The following is a 24779-nucleotide window of genomic DNA, read 5'->3' as shown; positions in this document are numbered from 1 at the left end:
ATAACGATCGATAAAATCGAGCAAATCTGTGGGCACATTTAATGTCGATCAGGTGCCTACAGACATGCTCGATTTTGTGGATCGGTACTGTCGATCGATGTGATGTTTTGAGACAGAAGTTTTGCCGTATCTTTACTTGTAAAGCTGCAATAATATTAATTCGACGCACTAAATTACCAAAGAAACTATGTAAGTAAAAAAATCTGATTCCCACGATTTTGCCTCGGAGGCCCTTGGCGCTGACCGTGTTAAATTATAATTATTCTTTTTGTTTTTATCATAAAACAAAATATAATAATAATAAAAACAAAATTTTTAAATTAAAATGATTAAGTGTTGTTTTAGTCGTAATTATATTGTCTTTTACGGAACTTTTACCTTTTGGCACAAACTAGAGCAAGAACTGCCTGTTTGAGTTTGTCTAGGTCACTCAAAGTAAATTAAAAAACTAGGTAGTTTTTACTCCCTAGGGATTAAATGTGAAAAAAAAATGCACTTTACTCCCTTTGCGTATGGACGCTTTTGACGTTCTTGTTGACGTTTAAAAAATGTCAATTACAAAACCGGAACTAAATAAGGTATAGAAAACCAACTTATGGGGGTTATATATCTCGTTTCGCTGATTCCAGATATGTTAATAACTCAATTTCGCTAATAATGTCGATTACGTCAGTTATGATAACGAGGGCAGAAATCCCCAAGTTTTAAGGATGTCTCCTGTTGACGCTTTTTTCTTGTTCGTAGAAAACCAGTATAAATCTAATCCAACTTAAAAGCCGTTATTCTGTTAAATAAATTTATGGAACAAATTTTATTGAGCCTATATTTCATTGATTGCTAGTGTTAGACCGAGGTGCTTATTAGCAAACGACATAATTATCGCTTTGACGGTAGTATACATGCGACATACAGCATAATTATAACTCAATTAAAATAATTGGTCCTTTGCGAAATTAACACCACACAACTTTTCTGTTACTGGATTTATTGAATACAAGGTGTAGGATTTTTTTGTATGTCGTTTAGTCATAATTTAAGGAAACAATATTTGCCTGCTCTGGGCGTTGTTGGTTAGTTTTTACCAGTAATAAGTATGACTTATGTCGCACATGAAATCAAAAACTATCGTAACTGAAAAATGGTGGTATTGCGAAGACACGATTTAAAAATTAAAAAAAAATACTGAATTAATCTTTTGCGAATAATAGGATTTTTTTATTTGTACATAATATTTAGCTATCCTCTTATGAAGAAGAATATATATTTATTGGTTTGATTCGTAATTTTTGAAATTTCAAATCATGTTTTCTCAATTCCACCATTTTTGAGTTACGATAGTATTTGATTTCACTTGTGATATAAGTTCCTTCGACTCGACGACTGCTCGAATGTAATACATATTACGCAAAAAGTCCGTTTGTTGATATAATCACAAAAGTAAACAATGCTTTTTTCGAATTTAAGAGCCGTGTTTTTTCTCTCAATCAAACCCTTATTATTATTATTATTGTTCTTTGAAGATTAATACACTTTAATATTTTAATTTTCCTTTACACTTTTGCATTAGTTAATACAAAACATATTATTGGATTAGGCATATTAATTTTGTCAATTGCAAACAATCTGTATTAATTTTTAACATAAACTTGACGCTAATAACGTGATGTTTTTTGTTTGTTAGAGATACTTGACAGCCATATTTTGTTTGTCTAAATAAATTGAATTTATTCTGTATCGGTTACACGCAAGTTCTTAAATCACGCTGTATGTATAAGAATTATAAGTAAGAATAATAAATATGTGTTTTGGACTTATAAGTCGCCATGTTAAACAAATCACCACAATATTTCCTCAAAATGCCTGAGAAGATTAATTACTCCGCATACATGGCGATAAAGCCCCATTTTGATATGTTGGCGAGATTGGGGTACTGTAAAGTTATAAAGAAGGATTTGTCTCCTCTCAAAAGGAGGCTTCACAAATGCTATAGAATTGTAGTCTGGTTATTTGTCTTTGTTTACAATTTGCAGCACATCCTTCGCATTGTTCAGGTAAGAAAAGATATTTTAAATATTTCAAAACAAGTAAAACACAACTGTTACATTATTACCGCAATTCCCTCCCATCGTTGTCCTTGGTGGGATATCTGGAATACGCTGTGCTGAAGACATTAAGCAAATTAGACAGGAAAAAAAATATTAATATGATTTTAATTCCTATTTTATCATAACTTTAAACTTTACCTTTAACTACTAAACTTAATTAACTTGCTTTGGTTACTTTATAGGCAGTGGGACTTTCGGAAATAATTATTCCGGAAATAGGTCAGGGTGGATTTGTGCAATAATTTCTGTTAACATTTAAAAAGTCCGTTCTGGAAATTAATGGTTACTTTTTTGCCTCAGATGCGTCATAGCACCGAACAAGTGGTAAACACATTATTCATCCTACTGACGACTCTTAACACCTTAGCGAAGCACTTAACTTTCAACATAAAAAGTCAGCGCGTTGACAATATCATCGACGTGATAAATGGTTATTACACGTTTTTGTCACATTTACTTTAAAATCCATTAAAATACTTAGGGTCGTATTCTAGAACTGTACTCAATGCTCAAGTCAGGATTGCACTGGAAACACAAGCACTGGAAATACGACTCTAACAGCAGGGACTTGAGTATGCTTTTCAGTGTTCACTGCAATACTCAAGTCCTGACTTGAGCATTGAGTAGAGTTCTGGAATACGACCCTTAGACTCATGATCGGCGCCATATTAAGAAAATAACGCCCAACGTAGGATTTGTCGTTAACGTTTATTTTATGAACAACCTCAATTCACAGGACCTCTTTTTGCTCCAACCGAGATTTATCACGTGGAGAAGATGAAAGAAAATGCTTTAACTATGTTTAGGATACTGAAACTGTATCTCTCTGGAGTTGTGGTCTGTGCATTGTTGTGGGTAATATTTCCAGTTGTAAACAGGGCTATGGGTGAAGAAGTGCACTTTACTGGTTACATACCTTTTGATACTAGCCAATCACCTACGTAAGTTCCTTTAGATTACATTTACTTCTTACGGATAAGATTAACAGATAAGATTTTAAGTTACGTAACATGTACGAACATTTTTATTTTTGTCTCAATTTAGAGTACCCATATAACGCTAACTTTTTGTGTGCAGCTGTTGCCGGATTAGAGTCAGATCGGAATTTGAAAGAAAGAACATTAAATAAGTAGGAATTGACCCGACAGCTTTATTATTTTTTAAATTCTTTTTAGATTTGAACTCTGTGTTGCTTACATGAACGCAGTAGTTGGTTTCCAAGGACTGGGAAATGTAACTATGGACTGTACAATAGTAGCTTGTTACGCACAAGCAATGGTACAATTTCAGATATTGAAATATAATCTTGAGCTTAGAATAATAACGCATAGAATGATAGTTTCATATCAAACGAACTGTCACAAGTGAGGCAAAAACCAAATTCATGTAGGCGTAAGCAACTTGTATCTACGCTCGTCGGCACGCACACAAATATACAAATAATGATGCCATGGAATAACATTTCCCTCAAAAGTGGGGAAATTGTATCTTGCTTAACTCATCATTAAGTTAAAGGTGCCTACAGATTTGCCCGACATTGTCGATCAGGTGCCTACAGATTTTCTCGATTTTGTCGATCGTTACTGTCGATCGACAATGTCAAGTGATAAGAATTTTCAAAAATTTATTTTTGATAATCCTTAAGGAAATGGCATTTATATCTGAATACACGATGACGGACACGACTTTCAAATAAATGCAATATGGGAATCATTTTCGAGGTATTCGAGGTGCTCATTACGAATATGGCACTCATTTCTAAATCCAAGATGGCGGGCACGAGTTTTAAAAAAAATGCTATATGGGTATCATTTTCGAGGTATTTGGGGGTGCTCATTACAAATATGGCACTATTTGTAAATCCAAGATGGCGGGCACGATTTTTCGAATAATAGCAAGTCGGGTATCGTTTTCGAGATATTTGGGGGTGCTCATTATAAATATAGCATTTATTTCTAAATCCAAGATGGCGGACACCAGTTTTCAAATAAATGCAATATGGGTATCATTTTCAAGGTATTTGGGAGTGCTCATTACAAATATGGCACTATTTGTAAATCCAAGATGGCAGGCACGATTTTTCGAATAATGGCATGTTGGGTATCGTTTTAGAGGTATTTGGGGTGCTCATTACGAATATAGCTTTTGTTTGAACTGTCGTGTCCGCCGTCTTGGATTTAGAAATGAGTGCCATATTCGTATTGAACATCCGCAAATATCTCGAAAACGATACCCAACTTGCAATTACTCGAAAAATCTTGCCCGCCATCTTGGATTTAGAAATGAGTGCTACATTCGTAATGAGCATCCCCAAATACCTCGAAAAGGATACCCATATTGCATTTTTTAAAATCGTGTCCGCCATCTTGGATTTAGAAATAAGTGCTATATTCTTAATTAGCACCCCCATATACCCCGTAAACGATACCCAGAATCAAAATCAAAATTATCTTTATTTCATAGGTAAGCATTATTACACTAGAAATGGTCACATTGGTTAAACTAGACCGCTCATTCGTAAGGCAGATTCCCCTGAGAAGTATGAGCAAGAAACTCTAGGGGTTGCTCTTTGTAAACAACATTTGTACGCATTTAACTTGCAGAAATGGAGGTCAAATGCACACTTACATTAGAATAAAAAAAAAATCTGCAGTCATCGCGGTATTGCCTATTCTCAAAAAAATACGTAATATAATTATTTTGAAACAGATTAGCAAAATTGGGAGAAAGAAATCCGTTACTTTGCAACATTTTCGTGTCTTGTTGCAACGAAATTAATTTTCGGTTTTAGTGAATATTTATATAAAAATACAAGTTGAAACGCGTTACTTCCTTGTGGAATGTGATGTTAGTATCCATTTTATGTTTGTCTGATGTATTTTTACACTCATTTACCAAGTCAAAATAAAAACGACACTTTTCCCTCCAAAATGTCCAGAGCGAGTCCCTCCAATCCAACTCTAAAATTAAAAATACAACTGTCAACCTTTTCGACGTTTTATTTCCGATATTTTCTTACGTCCTTCTTTCTTCTTTCTTTCGTCCTCCGTCTTTCTCCTGGAGCAAACCAAGTCTTCAACGATATAGTTGAGAGAGAATGGCATGACTGGACTACTGTTTTTACCGACGCTTCAAAATTACACGAACATGGCGACTTGGGAGCCGCGGTTTGGTTCCCCAAGTTCAATGTCGTACTCAGTTTTAAATCCCCCTATCTGAATTCGGTCTTTTCGGGAGAGGCAATTGCAATACTCGAAGCCATTTTATATATTGAGTCCCATAAAATTAATAAATGTTTGGTTTTCTCAGACTCACTAAGTTGCCTCCAAGACATTATTAAGCTACCGTTTCATTCCAAAGACAATTTCTCCATCACCCTCCAAATTAAGGAAGCTCTGTACCGATGTCATTGTGCGGGAATTGAGGTAACTCTGGCCTGGATTCCCGGTCACACTGGGATCAGTGGCAACGAAGCAGTAGACGCCTTTGCAAAGGATGCGACAAGAATTGGCGTGTGCAAATACTGTAAGTGCTTTCCCAGAGATCTGCTCGCCATGACTAAACCCCAAATGCTAGCCTCCTGGTCGGTCCTTTGGCAGGAATCACGACAAACTGTTGGTAGACACTATGGTAATCTCCAACCAAATCTACCCACTAAACCCTGGTTTTTTAAACGTCGCGATTTGCCTAAAAACATCACTTCCACTATTATTCGTTTGCGCTTAGGCCATGTTTGCACACCTGTATTTTTGCGTAAAATCAGAGTTCGAGATCACTCTCTGTGCGAGTGCGGCCTAGAAGACGGTACCTTGGAACACATTTTTTTCAATTGTCCTAATATTGCTGTTCCACTTTATAACTTACTTTCTCCAAAATTCCCCCGCCCCGTTAACATAAACAACCTCTTAACTTTAGTGTTCTCCCCCCATATTGTTACTCTATGTAAATTTATCCACTTAAATAACATATATTTATAAATATTGTTTTGCTGTTTTGTTTTACATTCTCAACTGAGTACTCCCGTAGTCCAACTTACCAACACCGGTTAATGTCCTATTAGAGCTTAGCGAAAATTTTTTTTTTGTTTCGTTTTTTTTTCTTTCAACTGTGACATTGGCAAAATCATCAGTTCTCATATTGATGGAGCCATAAAAATAAAAAGTGAAGTGAATTTGTGAAGCAAAACTTGTCTAAAGATGTGTTTAGCCGATTAATTTTACAAAATTCGTCAATTTATTAAATGCTTTTCAATTTTATTGACTTTTGTAATTTTTGATCTCATCGTTAGTAGCTTATATAAAGTCTGGTATGGTTGTAATAAATTGAAAAAAATTAACTCGCGAGTGTTATATTCTCGTCAATTTCTGCATGTTAAAAATGATTTGATTTAGCTCGATCGCGGACTCAGTGAGTCTCAGTGCTTGCTTTAATAACCAGCGGTCCGTCCAACTTAGCAATCTAAGACCTTAGGAAGTGGTAAGAACAACTCAATATTTGTTAGTTAAGAAAATGCTTAAACTTGTAGCATTGAAAGTGTTAAAGTTCGTTTCATTAATATCTAATTTTCAGAGTTTATTATTAATGAATTTATGAAATTGTTTAGTAAACAAGTGATTTTTTTATTATTTGTGTTAACGACGAATATACAAAAATTCCCCAATGTTATGGTGTATTCTGTATCTTGTATAGCAAATCCTGTCAAAGTCGGACTTGGCTGCTAGTTCAGACGACCTTGGTAGCACAATGTCTGCCTTGTGGGTGCTGGATGTTGAGGTCCTTCGTTTGATTCCCAGAAGGACTAATTTGGAAAACTTTTCTAAATTGATTTTAAACTTTTCAAAGTTGGTTCTGGTCGTGAGTAGTGCCCCAAAGTGAATTCCAATGCTCTGGTACTCATAGCACGGGGAGTTCCCTAGTTTAAGAGCAGGTAATTGGTGTGATAGTCCATCACACAATCATTATAATAGGTGTAAGTTTTTTATTAAAAGATGTACTGATATCCTTAGCTATATTCTTAGAGAACATGCAAATTACGTTTTTAAAAAAATCTTGTAAACAGAAAAACAAATGTGAAATGCAATGGTGACTACACTAAATTATTCAAAATTTGTGCATTTCTTCAGGTTAGTTTACAACATAAATATCTTATGGCTGTCAATAACCATAGTACCAAGGAGTGTGGCTATTTTCTTGTGTGCAGTTGATAATAAATATAATACAAGGTGCATGACCTGTGGTAAATTTATAATCCCAAGTATCAATAACTACTATGGAGATACTTAAAGAAACTTATTCCATACCTATTAAACAGCTTACAAGAGCTTATTACAAATGACACTAAAAATGTAAATAAAAAATAAATGTTGAAAGATCATTATTTAACTGCCTCCTTGGCCGAATGGTTACCATGCTGGAGATGCCACGCAGAGATCCTGTGTATGGCCTACATTTGTTTCTCTATTGTGGGGCTATGTTTTTGTTAAATAGTTATAGTTTGTCTTTTTTGAAGATGGAGTGAAATGACATTTGCAGGGTTTCTAGTTTGTGTAAAATTTTAAATAGTCATTTAGTAATCGTTGGCAGTTTTATTGATAGATTGTGAAAGTAGGTAAAATTTAGCCAAAAATGTCTGAATTGTGAATTTTATGACATTATTCTTATTTTGACAATTGACCTATTATTATCAAAATAAATTTTTAGTCATGCACACATTTCAATAACGACAAGTGCGTGGAAAGGAGTTAACAGATTAATATATATTATTTAAGTTTAAACATTTCCGCAAATATCGGAAAGTATCTTAGAAAGGTGTGATCTGTTATACAGTGCATTAGGACATCTGAAAATTGCCGAGAGATATTAAGGAAATTGTTTGTCCTGTAATTGTATGAAGTAGTTTTTTTTGTAATATTAAGTGACGGGACGAACAAGTCGTGCGCCTAACGGTAAGCTGTGTAGCTTACCGTCAGGCATATCCATTACAGTTGCAGTGCCCCTCAGAGCTTTAAGTCTCAAAGATCTGAGGGGCATTGCCACTGCGCCCGTCACCTTGAGACATAAGTTGACAAGTCCATGTGCCTGTAATTTCACCAGCACCCTTACCCTTTATAACCAGAACACAGTAGTAATGCTGACATTACTGCTTAGCGGCTGAAATAGGTAAGGTGGCAGTACTACTCTGGATGAACTCTTTCACAAGGAGTTCTTCTGCTACTGAAATTGTGTAAGGTCAATAATATTATCTAAATTTGACTGTAGCTTGTCGCCATCATTCGAGTTTGTGACATACATAGATGTATATTTTCGTATCATCGGCGTACATAATGAAATGAAAGTTTGTAAAACAACGTTTCTATATACGTCGTATTAGTACGCACTATAAGAAACGGGATCCAAAAGAGAATCTTGAGGTATTCTTGATGAGACTGTAATCAGATCAGATATACATCAACCTGTGGTCATGTATAGATGCAACAAAGATTGTGTTGTCTATAATCAAACCCGTTTATAATTTTTTCTCTAGAATAGAATACAACTTCATTTATTGCAACCATGATATAAATACAGTTGTTACAAAGTCAAATAGTGGACCCTGGCAGTTTGTATTATAATAACTTGTAATATTAATTTCCGCTGTAGAATTGTATCTTAGAATTAAGTGCTAAATATAAAATATAGGCTATACAACGAGATCAATTTTTTAGAGATCACGATCCAGCATGTAGTCTGACTGAATAATAGGTAATGTTTTTTTTTACAAGAAATGTTTTTAGTTTGGTAGTGAATGAATTGTTTTTTGTTATATTTTTATTGATTAGGCATTTTGTTGCAAATTTACATGGATTTGTAATATGAACCTTTTTTAAAGATTTCTAGAGTCACTTCTGAGAGGATCAGTCGCTTTGCGACGAGTACTTTTGTTGAATCCAAACAGATTATTTCTCAAAAATGTGTTACAAATAAATAAATAAATTGAGCAGGGTTAATAATTGGAGGTTTATAAAATGAGGCTTGCCGCTGTATTAAAATTGCACAATTGCACGTTCTGTTGATATAATCATTATTTTAATCTAATCTAATTCAGTTAATGAACCCACTGGTGATAGGTAAATATTTATTGTTGAATAAATTAAGTAATTAAACCTTTTTTTTGTTTTTATCTTTTTCAATTCAATGTACGAATTGCCTCTGCTTACTTCCATTGGCTTACTTATTCCGAAACAAAACAAAATTCAAAGGCGCATTTAGAAAAAGGACATACAACATAATGTAACGATTAATGAAACGAGTTATAACTACCAGAACGGACTAGTTAAGCAACATACGTAGATATGTTTTTTTTATCAGCGACATTCATATCAGAAATGTGTTTTGCTGAGTCATGTAAAACGCGGGACTGCTCACACTATTCGAGCAGAGTTGCCAGTCGTACAAGAATTCTAGTACATTTTCAAGATACAAGATACTCTTGTACGATGTGCTAAGCAAAATGTTTTCCAGTGTGCAAAAAAAACGAATTTTTGAATTGAATGTTAGAAAACATTCAATTCCATTCTACCCTTATTTTTACTTGGTATTTTTGTAGAACAACAACTTTGTAGAACACTTGCGCGATATATTTAAATGCAGTTAAGTCTTAGTTGCTGTAGTTGTACACCAACTGACAAAATAAATACTAAAATGCTACCAGCGGTGACGGATATGAAACCTATTGCATGTAGTACCGTCGGCGTCTACCTCACAACTATTAACTCGTATTGGCAATGACTCAACGTTTTCATGAAATAAAGTAAATGGAACGTTATATAAGTTAATGGAACGGTCATTGATTTTTTTAAATAAAATACATTGTACACGAAATTTCAAGGGGCACGCGAATACTTCAAGGTGCGACTCGACAACCTAGTTCTACCCGTCTGGCAACCCAGCTATCACGCGGTGTATCTTTTTTTTAATTACCCGAGGGAATCTGCTTACAGATACCCCAGCCCTACGGGGGCAGAGCCGTGTTATGTGGGACTGGGCTGAACTCTGAAGGGGAGCAGCCCTACCACACCAAACCCCAGGGTGATCCTCCTCTCCGCTGCAGGTGGAGGCACGGGTTCGCTATCGCTCGTCCGCGCCTCCACCAGCGGCTGGCCGCGTCCAGCGCAGCCCCTCCCCGAGAAGAGAGACACAACGGTCCCCCGACTCTTAAATGTAAGGCTCGTCGAACACCACACGAGCCTTCCATCTCGGACCCTTCCATGCTGGGTAACGAACTCCCCCGTGTCCGCTACCCAGGGTCCATGGGGGCCAGGACGACATCCCCTCAACTCTCAAGTTTAGAGGATGCTCTCCCAGCCCCCACGGCGGATCTGTTGGTAGGCTCCGTCGCAACACCCTACACGCATCCGTCTGGACTATCCGAAGAGAGTCCCTTGGAGCGCCCACCGCACGGGCCAGTCGCTTAAATTAGGCCGCGGAGGACAGGATGAGCGGCAACGATACACCGACACGTCGCTTCCCCCGCGGCCCCACCGCCACTGTATCTACACCCTAAGCGGTGCAGCCCCGCCAGAGTTGCGGAGAGGAGCGGAGACAGGACGAGTGGCAACGACACACCGACACGTCTCTTCCCCCGCGCCCCTCCTCCCCGAATGCGTCCGCGCGGACCCGCTCGTCCTAGACCAAGACGAGCCCGCGTGGTACGCCCTCCTCTTCGGGCCAGGCTAGTTCCATCGACCGGCCCGTGGTTTCCTCTTAGTTTCACGGTGGGATGAAATCGACCACGGCTACTAGAGCGCCCCCCCGCCACGACAAGACGGGAACCCATTCGGGGGGGCACGCGGTGTATCTTAGTCTGAGCCCGCGCTTGCGACTCTACACTCGTGTCCCGCGCACTTGTACGCGCTAAATCTCGTGTGTTCAAAAAGCATGCGGGCAGTATATCTTTTTCTACAAACGTTACTTATTGAGAACCATTGAAGTTCAAAGTGAATTTAGTGTGCTGTGAAAGTGATCTCAAGAATACTATACTGTATTTATTTGCATTTATTTTTGCGCCCAGTCAGTATTACTAAGCAGTTTTGTTTTTGGATTGTATTAAAGTTACAATGAAGTTTAATGAAAATGGACATAGCCAATTTTTCCGCCCTGGTAAGGTCGCAATCTTGCTAAGGGTTTATTAGAGACCAACTTCATGAGTGTTTCCATACTTTCTTTTCCATACTAAAGTTGTTTCCATACGGGATACCATTTGAACACTTCAGAAATTTTCCTCCTTTATGCATACTTTTATAATGTACGTCTCTACAAGTGAAACTATAAAGTTTTACTTTATAGTCTCACTTCCACTACCTCAATCGCCTACTGAATTTGAATATACGGGTATTTACTCCATAAAAACAAATAATTCACTTTCAGAAAAATGTAAATCAAGCAACAACAGAAGTAGATTTCCTTGTGAAAAGGTTCGTCCAGGGAAGTACTGCCACCATACCTATTCCTCCACCAAGCAGCGATGTGAGGTGCTGGTGAAACTACAGGTGCATGGGACTTATCAACTTTATGTCTGAGAGTGACGGGTGAACTGGTAGTGCCCCTCAGAGTGGGACTGCAACTGTTATGGATAGGCGTGTTTTTTTTACTACCAGGCGTACGACTTGTTCGTATTGTCACTTGATATCATAAAAAAAATTATGTAAGAGAATGTAACGGAACTGTATTTTTCATTGTCAGCAGACGAATTTATGGAAACAGATGAAGACACTCGCCGGGGCAACCTCCTCGACGACATGCCACCGATGAACTGCGGAGGTTCCGTGGAGGGCGGTGTGAGCACTAGCACCAACGATATCGGCGATATGACTTTCTGCATGGGCAACTATATTACGGATTTTATGAAGGTAAGTGTGTCTCCAAATTTTAAATTCCGGCTTATCCCGAATTAAGTACTAAGTGGTAAATAAAGCTACATATCGTGACTATTGACGTACCATCTTTAAACATATTGAACTCGCCAAGCATTGTACTTTTCGTCAACTTATCATCTTGAGTGATGTTTCCCAAAGTGGCCTATCTCTCTCTGTTTCCGTGTCCCTCGAAAATGGAAATCCCTTTACCGTCTCAGGTCACAAGTTGGCCGACAACGTGGTGAAATGGTGACGTATCAACATGACTCAAACCCATAGTGTTTGCGGATTGCTTTCGTGCACACTGTGTCCGACCAGCTGCATCCGCGACGTGCTAAAGGCAACAGACAGGGGCATAACGATGGCTGCTTACTGGGCCAAAGAAATATATTACTGGTTTGGTATTTTATTGGTTTTTGTCATTGACTCAACAACAAGAAGACACGGGGTCCATGTCATAAACAATAAAATATGCATGATATATTAACGGGAGTCCACGAGTGTGGAACCTACATATTTAGGCAGGTCGTAAACAATTTATTTTCCATATACGAAATAACCCACATTACATATATATAATGGTCCCTATGTACTTACACAATATTTACTTAATAATATAATTCATTGTGAAGTAAATATTTCATGGCAAACAACAAAACAATCGGTTACATAAATATATAAATTAACATGTGTGTGATAAAAGTGAGCAACACTGTCTCAGCTGTTGGAAACACATTTCAAATTGGTGAAATTGTAAAAAAATCCTTACCTAATAAGGATTTTTTTAGGGGGGGTCTACGCAAAACAGAAAAAATTGGCCTACGAGACAACAAAAAGGAACCCCAATCTTGGGTCCACGCAAACATCCTAGTTTGGCAACAAAAGTATGCAGTTGTGTCCATCTTAAAACTTATTTTTAAAACTATTTCAATTTAAAATTTTTTGGTGTGCATTATGTAGCGTAGAGTTCAATTTAAATCTTGAGTTTTGAAGGGCGACACTTTTTTAGTACCTTACAGTCAGCGAACGCCTCCTTTAATATTCATTACTATCGTAATATCATTTACAGCTGCAACACATATAGTCATAGAGTAAAATAGGAAACCCATATTAAATAAACTAATTTTATTGTATTTTTACAATAAAATTACATTTAAAGTTCATTTACAATTAAAGTTCACGTTCATGTTACAAAAACAGTATATTACGCGCTTTAATATGTAGTTTTACTCTTAAAATCTACTTATTATAGAGAACTTGACGGCAGGCGTGTCTGGCATAGGTATGTACAGCGCCGGCGGCAACAACGTCATTTTGGCGGACAAAACTAACCGTAAACGGAGAAAACTAAAACTAACCTTCAATATAAACTGTCACTAGCCCGGGCACTGAACTTACACAATGATATCGTTTGTTTTTAACCGACTTCAAAAACGGAGGGGTTCTCAAGTCGACTGCATATTTTTATATTTAAGTATGTTTCGCGATAACTCCGGAAATTTCCATTTGTGAACCGATTTTGATGATTCTTTTCTTGTTGGAAATTAGGTAGGTACCTCAGTAGTGGTCCCATTTAAATTTAAAGAAAATATTCCACGTCTAATCCTGGCGAACTAGGAGATGAATCCGGTTTCGCGTATTTTCCGGTAACCGATTTCAATAAACATTGGCAAATAAGTAGAAGTAATTCCACGAATTTTTGAGGTCGATTTTTTTAGCACTCTTCACCCTAAATAAATATTTAAGGACTTTAATCATTATAGACCATGTCAACCCCAATAGAAAAACAATACATAAAAAAGTCTGAGTAAAATCCAAACAGATAAATTAAACCGAATATTTATACAAGTCAAAGTCAAAGATTATTTATTCCGTAGGTAAAATAAATTTACACTTGAAAACGTCACATTTAAGCTACTGCTCGTTCACCACGCTGACCTCCCTGAGAAGAACGAGCAAGAAACTCCAGGGATTGCTCTTTTCAAATAATTAAGAGGGAGCAGAGGAAAAATTCCTAATCTTCGATTTGATTTTAGAGGAATATACCCCTTTATATATATTATACCACTTTAAAGTTAAAAATAAAATATTGTATGAGTAACTACACGATATAATCAATAATAGACATTAATCAGAAACATAAAACAATAAAGTTTCCTCGATAGATAAAAATCACGAAATGACCTCTAATTTTCACATTTTTTCGACATTTTTTCCCTTTAGTTTTAGAGTTATTCCGCTAAAACGAATTTGGTACTTCTAATGCGCAAAATTCAACATCTCCTGTCGCATGTCACGCGAACTTCAGGCATATATTGGTTTCAAAAATTTGGGCGCAGCCAACGTCAAAACTTTTTTGGCATGCTCCCTCTTAAATGCTATGGAATACACTTTGAATCAAATGTGTGTGGATTCTGGAGCCGTGTCGTCTTTCCATACATCTTTATCTAACACGTAGTCTTCAATTTTGTAATTAGGAAATGATAAACTTAATATATGCTCCGGAATCTTATTGTAAAAACGTATACCATGGTACCGTGGTACCATGAGTTTGCACTTAGCTCTAAGGTTAATATTATAGATATCTTCTTTCTTATTGAAATTATGTATATTTTTACGAGCATTTAAAATATTTGAGTAAATGTACTGTGATGCCACAGTCGTGATACCAGTCTCCTTAAACTTTTCTCTGAGAGAAACCCGAGAGCCTAGACGGTACACAGAACGAATCGCTCGTTTTTGCAATACAATATGGTTTAAATATCTGCCGCTTTACCCCACATGAAAATCCCGTAGGACATTATACTATGGAAGTAACTAAAGTAAACTAGGCTAGCAGTACTAACATCGGTAAGCTCCCGTATTCTGCGGACTGCGTATGCAGCGAGCTTAATCTGCTGGCCAGGGAAGATATATGTGGAAACCATTGTAGTTTAATATCTAAGGTCACTCCCAAGAAGACTGCTTTATTAACAAGGTTTAACTTTTCTCCGTTTATTTCTATGCTTAGACTAGTCGATTTTACGTTAGATAATTCAAATTTAACACATTTTGTCTTCTTGATCTTGATCTTGAAGATCTTAACGACACTGCTTGTTGGCTCAGACAAAACGGATTGAAATCACCCAACATTATACGTACCGAAACCAACCAACCTGTGCAAATAACCACACCCTGATAGGTTCCAGCCGAACACATTCCATGAGCAAATATATTTGTTGAAATGCTTTTTATAGTTGTAACTTACCGAACTATCGCATTCACTTCCTTAAAATGATAAATATTCATACAATAAATAATTATGTTTATTTTATGAAACCATTCATTCACATCTGATATAATAGAATACTGTCAGGGTCACATCAAAATATTTCGTGTGGATAATTATCGATTTCGTAACACGTGACTCATCAACCTTAAGTTCAAACGCGTTCAGTGACCCAGACAATATTTTTCCTACTAAGATTAACCGGTAGATGCAGCGACACTGGAAGGACTTAATTAACTTTAGGGAGTCATCACACCTATCGATACGGAATCGTACTAAGCCGGTCAGAGAAAGCTTTATGTTTATGCAATTAGATCGATAAAGACTTTACCATTTCGAAACGCAAAAAAAAGCTCAAGTTTATTCAGAGTAAGTGTACTGACTTCTTTATAATCTCTATACAGATGTTTTTTTTTAATGGGACATACGATTATGATATAGGGAAATCCGAAACCGTAGAAGATGCAAGGAAACTGTCTTAGGAACCCTTAAGTCTTTTTATAAAAACAATTTTGGTGTATATCGATTTCTTAGGTTTTCGCGATTGTTACACATAGGAAATGAAACTATTTTTCCGGATTTAAATCGCGTATGTTTGTTTTGTCAAACAAACCAACGTTTCGGGCGCTTTACAGGTCCCATGGTCACGGTTGACTGAGGTGGTACAGTCTTCAACCAGTTACTAATGTCTAATTTTGAAGCAAACCACCCTATTTTTTCACTATAGTTACAATAGTTATTAATTAAATACCAAATTTTTAATTTTACAAAGAAAACATTCCAATTTACGCTACATTAGAATAAATTAAAACATTAATTAGTACTGCAGTCTTATCTCTGTTTGGGATTTTTCATTAGAGGAATTTTGGTGTAGTAAATTTTTGGTGAAGCGTATGTTGTCCAATGCATAAAATGATCAAATTTTTTTTAGTGTTCATGGACTCAGTTTCATGTAAGGATCATTCTATGTAAGGGACGAAAAAATCAGGACAGCAGAAGTGTGTCAAATTTAGTCAAAGGTTTGGCAAACTGCTTAATTTTTCAAATGCTACATTAGTATTATAAAGAAACCCCACGGCAACACTAATCCCGCTGTCGGAGCACCTCCCTCCTGGGCATGATCTATACCTTGGAAAACTTGGAAGTCTCTAAATAGGCTGCGGACCCCAGTCGACCAAGGTAAGGAGTGCATGTACGGGTAGGGTTACAGCTCGGAGAGCGCATATGTGTTTGGTGTCTCTCCCCAGACAACTGCCGGGTCATAATAATAATAAATTAACAAAAAAGGTTCTAAAACAAACATCTTCTTAGACCAAAAAAGTATTATCAGAAAAACAATAAATTGTTACTGTTCGTAGTCAAATTATATAGAAATCTTTTTGTAAGTTAAGTCAAGAAAAAAGTACGCTTTCGTGATTAAAATGTTATTAAATTTTGTAGTTTGAAAATATGTGTAATTAAGAATAACAAAAAAAAAACAATCTCATAAGTGCTCTGAAAATCACAGCAGCTTCATTTTGTTAAATGTCTTGCACAAATATAATTAAAAGGTAGTGTCTTGTTCTGTAGCCACGCCACCCTATTTTTTTATTATGATATTACCCACTTTAATCTTAGAGGATGGAAAAAAATAATTTGCATAATCTAAGGGTCATATTCCAGAACTCTACTCAATACTCAAGTCAGGACTTGAGTGTTGCAGTGAGCACTGAAAATCATACTCAAGTCCTTGCCATTGGGGTCATATTTCCAGTGCTTGAAATCATACTCAAGTCTGCTCAAGTGCTGACTTGAGCATTGAGTAGAGTTCTGGAATACGACCCTTAGACTATAATACACAGCTGACATACATGACTTAGCGACAGGCGTGCTTTATTTCAGGATACTCGTCGAGGTGTGCTGATGCTGTAGTCGAGGTTTTGCGTTTGGGTATGGAGTGTTACATACCATACTCTGATTTACCTAATGGACCCCAAACTCGTCCATGGTTTTACGCTGATTGTAATTGTGCTGAAACACGTAAACAGTCCGCGCACCAAGCGTGGGCAGATGCTCGACTACGCAAATTATTATTGTCTTGTTATAGTGTGGTATTTAGTATTGATGCAAAAACCTTGGTTCGGGTGTTTTGGATGGTGTCTTCGCATCGATTTTCGTTGCTCTGGCCCTCATATTATCACTTCACCCTTAGTATAAGACACAAAGAAATGGTGTGAATGAATTTCTGGTACTTACATTTATTCATTTATACAGAAGAAGCTTATTGTCATCTTGCCTGCCATGTCGCGAGTTCACAATATTTATATAGTACGAATAAGCATTTTATCTGCGACCTATGACCTGTGTGACGAATGTATAAAGATTTGAGTTTTAGATAAGGTTTATATTTATTTATGTGGGTTTAAATTGATTTGCTTTCTTGTAATTTGACGTACCGGTAGACTATGTGATGTAGGCACCTACTACTTTGGCAAATAAATGTTTAATTTGAACTTATTGCTATGTATGTACGAGTACTTACAATCAAAATAACATAACATAACAAAAACAAGGCTTGCCGTCGTAAATAACAATTTATACAGCTTAATGTATGCCTGAGTGTATATATATAACATGTAACATGTATAATCCTTCCTCTCCACACTAACTATATACCGTATCTACAATTTCCGATGCAACTAAATAATACATATATGTATATGTACATACATAGATTGTATTTAGCTTGCAAAAGCAAACATTTGTCACTAACCGTCGTACATTTCCCAAAAAAACCATATAACTCATTGACACTACAAAAATTTGCCTACGCATCATTTTATTTAGGATAATATTATATATATTTAGGATATTTATATTTAGGAGAAAGAGGACTTGTACGCTAACGTAAATATTTCAATTGGTTTAGTAAACAAAAGATTTCATGTAACTGGGAATAACCCATCTATGCGACTAAGCATGACATAGCAAATAACTCACGAATAGGTAAGTCTTTGATAATATACACGTATTTATAAAAATAAACACGTGTATATTATCAAAGACATTACAATGTTCCAATAAATCCACCATGATTCCGCTGTAACGGAAATAATAAAGATATGTACATTCAAATATTTTGTGATCGTAACTTAAAGTTAAAGTTTTAATTGAAATTAAGTTTTTTAAGTTAAATTCCACGATAATAGAATGATAATTTTGTAGTTTAAATGCTTCACTTACAAAAAGTTTTAATTGAATTTCTAATGTACATTTTTATTACAACGTATCTTTTTCTATGTCGAATCATAACTAGGCATTGTAATATAGTCTATAATGATCTATACGTACCATTCGACCGCCTTATGAAGCTGGTTTCGTAAGAATTTCTCTCTTTGGTAATTGATTTCGGTATAAGTCTTTCTTCTTCGGTAACTGATTTCGGTAGAAAAAAAATTCTTTTTCTTATTACCGAAGTAACAAAATATCGATAAATGAAATATTACACTGAAATTATACAAGTTATTAATATATCCTCGAATAAATAGTGTCACATGCATAAGTGTTACTTTACAAAACTTAAACGCAAAAGTCCGAAGGTTAGATAAATGATAAGTCATGTTCGGTACATTGCGCATGTTGTTGTAAAATATTTGTAAGATGCTTAATATGCTGATTGATTACATGAATTTTAATCGAAACTCCGTACGGTCAAATAAATTCAATAGTGTCCAGATTGAAAGAGATAAATAAAAGTAATATCTGTTTAGTCGGTCTGTAGTCAGTTGTTAAGAGCGGTGGCCCCTGCATGGCAACCGACACTGGTACCGGTCCAGTCAGATCGCAGGAATCGCAGTTTCTTTTAGTTTTTAGTACACCTATCGCAACGGAAAAAGCAAAACTTATGTTTATTCATTTGCAGATGATGTTCACAATGCGATCCCACCATATGCTGACGGACGTCATATTAGAAGTTGGAAACGAGTTGTTTCACGTTCACAAAGTGGTATTGGCAGCTGGCAGCCCTTATTTTAAAGTAAGTATTAACCTTGATCGAATCTTGTGTAGATAATATTCATTGTATTATTAAAAGTTTGTAAAATTTTGCCACATAAGCATGAGTATGAATCTGCATCTTTTCGAATCTTTTTTTTTATAATGTCAAGTGACGGGACAAACAAGTCATGCGCCTGATGGTGAGCTGCACGCCAGTCCCTGACGCGTGAAGTGCCACTCAGCTCTTTAAATCGCAAAGATCTGAAGCGCACTGCCATTGCGCCTGTCACCCTAAGACATAAGTTGACAAGACCCATGTGCCTGTAATTTCACCAGCACCCTTATCCTTCAAAACCGGAACGCAGTAATGCTGACATGCAGAAATAGATAAGGTGGCAGTACTTCCCTGGACGAACCCTTTCACAAGGAGCTCTACTGCTACTAACATCTCAATCTCTTTGTAAATAATTTTCAAGCGTTCAAACTTGTATTTTCGGTATCTATTCATTAAATTAGTTATTCGATTGGTAGGTGGCAGTACAATTGGCCATCACTAAACCGTCTATGGTCGGGTTAGTGATTTGTTTGTTTACTTTTTGTTTAAAATTGATTGAAATGAAGAAGTATACAACAAACACGTAGAGCATTGTAATCCTACACAAAAAAATATTAATTTATACCATAACTTTCGGTAAAAACACATTTTGAATTTAATTTTTCAATGACCCATTGACGTCTTTAATCTGTACGTTTAAAATATCAAAGCAATTTTAAGGGAATTTTTTTACTAAATGTTCTTTTCATGCGTTATCCTTTAGAACTATTGTTGTCTATTGTCCTTTTGATTTCTGTAGAAAGCGACTGAACGAGGCCAACGACAACAATTCATCTATTTACTTACATCATGTAACCAAAAAGTTGTGTATATCAAGTTCAGCAACTCCGATCATTATCGGAAAAGTAAAAGTGTATCTTGTAGCCATTGCTCTTTAACTTTATGTCATGCTTCAACACTACATAGTACTTTAGGTCCTCTGTGAAAACTGAGCTTAAATTTTCACTTATTAAAATAACAAAATCCAGGATGAGTTTTACAATATATTACAACTACTGAAGTTTCAAGTACTACATTTACAAATGTGGCCACTCAGATAAACTATAACATTTTATGTTATATTTGTTATGTTATATGTTAGTTATTATGAATATGTAAAAGGGTTAATCAGAACTTCAAAGTGTACTTGTGAACTTCAAATACAAAATAACTATATACTTTAGTATCATATAAGTAATATTGTAAAAAAAATGTAATGTGGGTTACACACTATTGCGTTGATAGCCTCATTTTAAAATTTATTTAAAGAATTTAATTTGATTTTTTCATCAAAAGAACTAAATGTACCCCAGGTGATATTTACGTTAAACTAAATGTTGCAAAATTTTTATTAGTTTATAATGATAACGAATTGGTATATAGTGAAGTACTTATTAGTTAAGATGGCAATAATGTGACGTACTCTCTGAATGCATATTTGCACTAAAGTGATATCTTGGAATCAAAGGTCATTGACGTCACTTCATTGTGGATAGCATTCGTTTTATTGAGATAATTAAGCTCCAACTTCCCCATGTACTAGTACACTAGAATTTTCTTGATATCTTTCAAGTTTCAAGTTGCGGTGTCAAGTTCGATGTCTTGTCAATCTTTGAGATATTTCGCAAAAATGATACTCTGTGTGGGAGTAGTGGGTGCTACCTTGAGTGCTGCCCGGGCATTGTACCGCCTGCGGTTCATCGACGACATAGAATCTGTTCTTTCACTAGCACAAGAGAATTAAGATCTAACGTTTAATGTTTTTTGCGTTTTTATAAATAAATAGAGTATCGCAAATGTCTGTAGACAGTTATTACTTTCTATATGGTGTATCGACTGTTTGCCAGTTTTAATACCACAAAAAATAACTTGTAAATTCATTGACTTACAATTATATGGACGTCGGGTCCGCGCTAAAAAGTGTCCGCACTTGTAAGGCGCTAAAATCGTATACAGAGCGCGACACTCCGCTTTAGTCTTCATTTGTTCTACGGACAGCGCGATACTGCGATGACATAACAATTTAAATTTCGAATAGGTTGACTTGGGACATTTTTTTCGTGGTTTTTGTATTAGACCCGTCGTCCATTTATTTGTAAGTCAATGTGTAAATTTGAAAAAAGAATTGCTTCAATCGACTTTACGTTTCTGTTGTATGCGGCCAGTGCTTCACACGTTACGTTATCTTAATTCTTTTTTTTTTCAACCACCATTCAATCTTTTCAATCGCTTTAGATACTACAAGTCATAATGATTCTAACGTCATCACTGTCGTAGCTAGCTATAACTATAATTGTTAATTAACTTCATACTCACACATCATCACAAATGCATGACATATCCCCTGTTAGGGTGTAACAAACTGAAAAATAGGAAACAAAGTAATAAACAATGAGAATACGTTAAAAATGAAACAAAAAAAATTTATATATAATGTAGTAATGAGTGAGTTATTATTATGTTTTAACAAAATAGATTACATAAAATAATGAACCTATATACTAGGAACAAATATCATTTATGTCAAAGTTTGTATTATATTATTGTGTGCAAAATCTGAATAAACAAATGCTTATGTAATTTCTATACTACAGAAAATAGAAAATGGAGTTGCTTCGCAACAATGCTATCATTGAAAGTGACGAAGAAAATCATAGTTGTAACAAAAGTAAACTATTTTCACTATATTGGCGACATTCATAATGGCGACAAGAGAATCAGAATAGAGGTCAAAGTATGAACGTGAATGTAGCAATTACTATTAATTGTTATCAAATATGTCAAGGCTGTAATGTAATGTGAAATTGACTCATTCCATCTTTTATTCAAAGTTTAGTGACCTTTTTTTACTTACAATATGGGGCACCTTGTTGACAAGGGCTAGCTTTAATTATTATAAATATTTAGTAATACAATATAGGTAGGTATGACGACTCATACTCTAGCTAAATTCTTCTTTTTATTCTTTTAAATGCTATGGGTCCATCGAAACAAACGATGATTTCGCCAATGTCAAGTAAAATGTCTATGTGCGGTACTTCTACTTTTTAATGTTACAACCCCATCGATACCATATCGGTAAACCCGCCAATGCCAAGTTGAGGAACGCACGCGTTTTTAACTCAAAGATTGACCGGTAAATTCCGAAAAAATTAACGGAAGAGAGAATCTACAGCAACAGAGTACATACACAGACTATTACAGGAACAAATTATTTATTTTAATAAACTTACACGGGACAAAGACAAAGGAAGAGTAGACTAACGTTAAGAGGAAGTTGATATTAACGGGACGGGGTTTTAAAGGGGAGGATATCAAATAGAGGAGTGACGATACGATTACAGTAAAAAAACAAGTGCTGGAGTACCCTCTACCAGACCGCACTCACACAGGGAGTTATCTCGAACACGAATCTTGGCTAAGAACACAGGCTAGCTAAATACATCATAGAATGTTTAATAACAAAACGTTGCTAGGCAACCGTTGATGGCATAGGAAAAGGACATTTTTTGTCAACATTCATTATTTAGACTTGCTCTGAGTAAGTTATGTAGAAAATGATTCTTACCTGGCTTATTATTATAAAATTTACAAAGTTCCTATTGTTACGTATGATTTATGAGTAAAAAAATTAAGTTTTCGATACGGATACTTATACTTTCTGCTGGATAGTTGATAATGGTAGATGAAAAGAAGTAGCAGTAGAGCTTCTTGTGAAAGTGTTCGTCCAGGGAAGTACTGCAACCTCTCCTATTTCTGCCGCCAAGCACTAATGTGAGCATTACTGCGTTCCGGTCTCGAGGGGTAAAGTTGCTGGTGAAATTACAGGCATATGGGACTTGTCAATTTATGTGCTAGAGTGTCTGTCTGTACCAAAGCTCTCAGTGGCACTGTAACTGTTAGGGACAGGCGGGTCGCTTACCACCAGGCACACGAATTGTTCGTCCGGTCACTTAGCATTATAAAAAAAATGTGAAAACTTCATAAGTCAATGGAAAACTAAAATTTTTTTTCACTGTTGCATAAATAATTAATTACTTACAGGTAATTTCATGTCGATTTCAAATCGCTTACTAGTGATTTAAAACTTTTATTGAACAAAATTCATCACAGACATGGCGTCAAGATCAGTAGTTTAATTGAATTTCGGGGAAAAACATTGAGATTGTGGTAACTGTAAAACAGTCTGAGGGGAAAACCCTAAAATATGTTTGTTGACATTAATTCTACATGCATCGAATGTGTGGCTCCATAAAGCTGTAAAGCCGTAATCAACTTCATACACCGACACCGCGACTGCGTGAAGACTTCTTTATTCATATTAATTTTTAGCGCGCGAATTGCGAGATGCGAGGGCCGCCCCTCACATCCTACCTCCTAAAATCTAGGCTCGCGTTCAAATAGCCTTAAGCTGCAAATTACAGCTACCAGTCCTGGCGAGACTTTAGCTGTAAAGGTACTAACTGGGTGATAAATCTGTCATAGATTTCTCATAGATGGCGCTACGACTAAAAAGTCGTTGAAAGACCATGTACAAAGACACGACGCAAGCACAGAAAAATTCGTGAGGTCCGTTGGTTCGTTCCGTGGCTTAGTTGGTATAGCGTCTGCCACGGTATGCAAGAAGACGTCGGTTCGAATCCGACCGGATCGAAGGAATTTTTTTTAAGTGTTCGATCTTTGTATTAATAATTATAACAAACAAGTGGAGTAATTTCACAAAAAATAATTGAATATCAATTCAATAAAAATTTAATTAAATAATATTGACATAGCCAACTTACCGTATCATGACTCGTTAAATGTGTATGGATGTAGATGACGTGAAGTTTTCTATAACGAATGCATTCACGTCTTTTAAATACATTGCGTACTGCGTCCTTACATAGAACATAGGTATTACAGTCTAGTCTAAATCTAATAAATAACAAAGTGGTGACAAAATTTGGTGGAGGTGCTGGGATCCATTGACAAACTTACGTTGACTAAAACATATCACGATGGGAGTTGGACTCTATTGGTCGCGCTGTAATCGAGCAGTGGCACTCGGTCCTTTCACTTCACTGCAAACAAGCAACGATAGGACACCGATGGAGTTCGAAACAATTTTAACGTAGGAACAAGGCAGTTTATGTGGTTGTTACATCCTCAGTTACAGACAACGAGATCTGTGTCGCCAGCGAGGGCCGTTCAACGCGGTTACTGTGACCACATAAAATAACAATACTCTTATGCGCAAGTCGGTTTATGTGGTTGTTATATCCTCAGTTACAGACAACGAGATCTGTGACGCCAGCGAGGGCCGTTCAACGCGGTTACTGTGACCACTTAAAATAACATAACCTTATGCGCAAGTCGGTTTATGTGGTTGTTATATCCTAAGTTACAGACAACGAGATCTGTGACGCCAGCGAGGGCCGTTCAACGCGGTTACTGTAACCACA

General features: G+C 36.2%; 1 protein-coding gene across 6 annotated transcripts in view; it reads left to right on the top strand.

Annotated features, from left to right (window-relative positions):
- The first annotated feature begins 6373 nt into the window (after positions 1-6373).
- Positions 6374-24779, top strand: part of LOC113236518 (kelch-like ECH-associated protein 1) — a 54584-nt gene continuing 36178 nt past the window's right edge. For 2 of the 6 annotated variants that reach the window (XR_003310964.1, XM_026472627.1), the window contains exons 1-3: positions 10765-11243; positions 11826-11992; positions 19168-19281. Coding sequence is in view for 1 of the 6 variants with exons in the window: in XM_026472627.1 (XP_026328412.1) it covers positions 11201-11243; positions 11826-11992; positions 19168-19281 (324 nt within the window). In the remaining 5 variants the exon portion in view is untranslated. Of the gene's footprint in view, positions 6582-10764; positions 11244-11510; positions 11633-11825; positions 11993-19167; positions 19282-24779 lie in introns of those variants that run through there. The other 4 variants (XR_003310967.1, XR_003310966.1, XR_003310968.1 and 1 more) reach the window with 4 other exon arrangements.

The sequence above is a fragment of the Hyposmocoma kahamanoa genome, unplaced genomic scaffold (genome assembly GCF_003589595.1).
Source record: "Hyposmocoma kahamanoa isolate Upper Pololo Valley unplaced genomic scaffold, ASM358959v1 92, whole genome shotgun sequence".
In the NCBI taxonomy this organism is placed as follows: Eukaryota; Metazoa; Arthropoda; class Insecta; order Lepidoptera; family Cosmopterigidae; genus Hyposmocoma; species Hyposmocoma kahamanoa.
The sequence above is the reverse complement of the archived record's forward strand: the minus strand, read 5'-3'. Positions and strand labels throughout refer to the sequence as shown.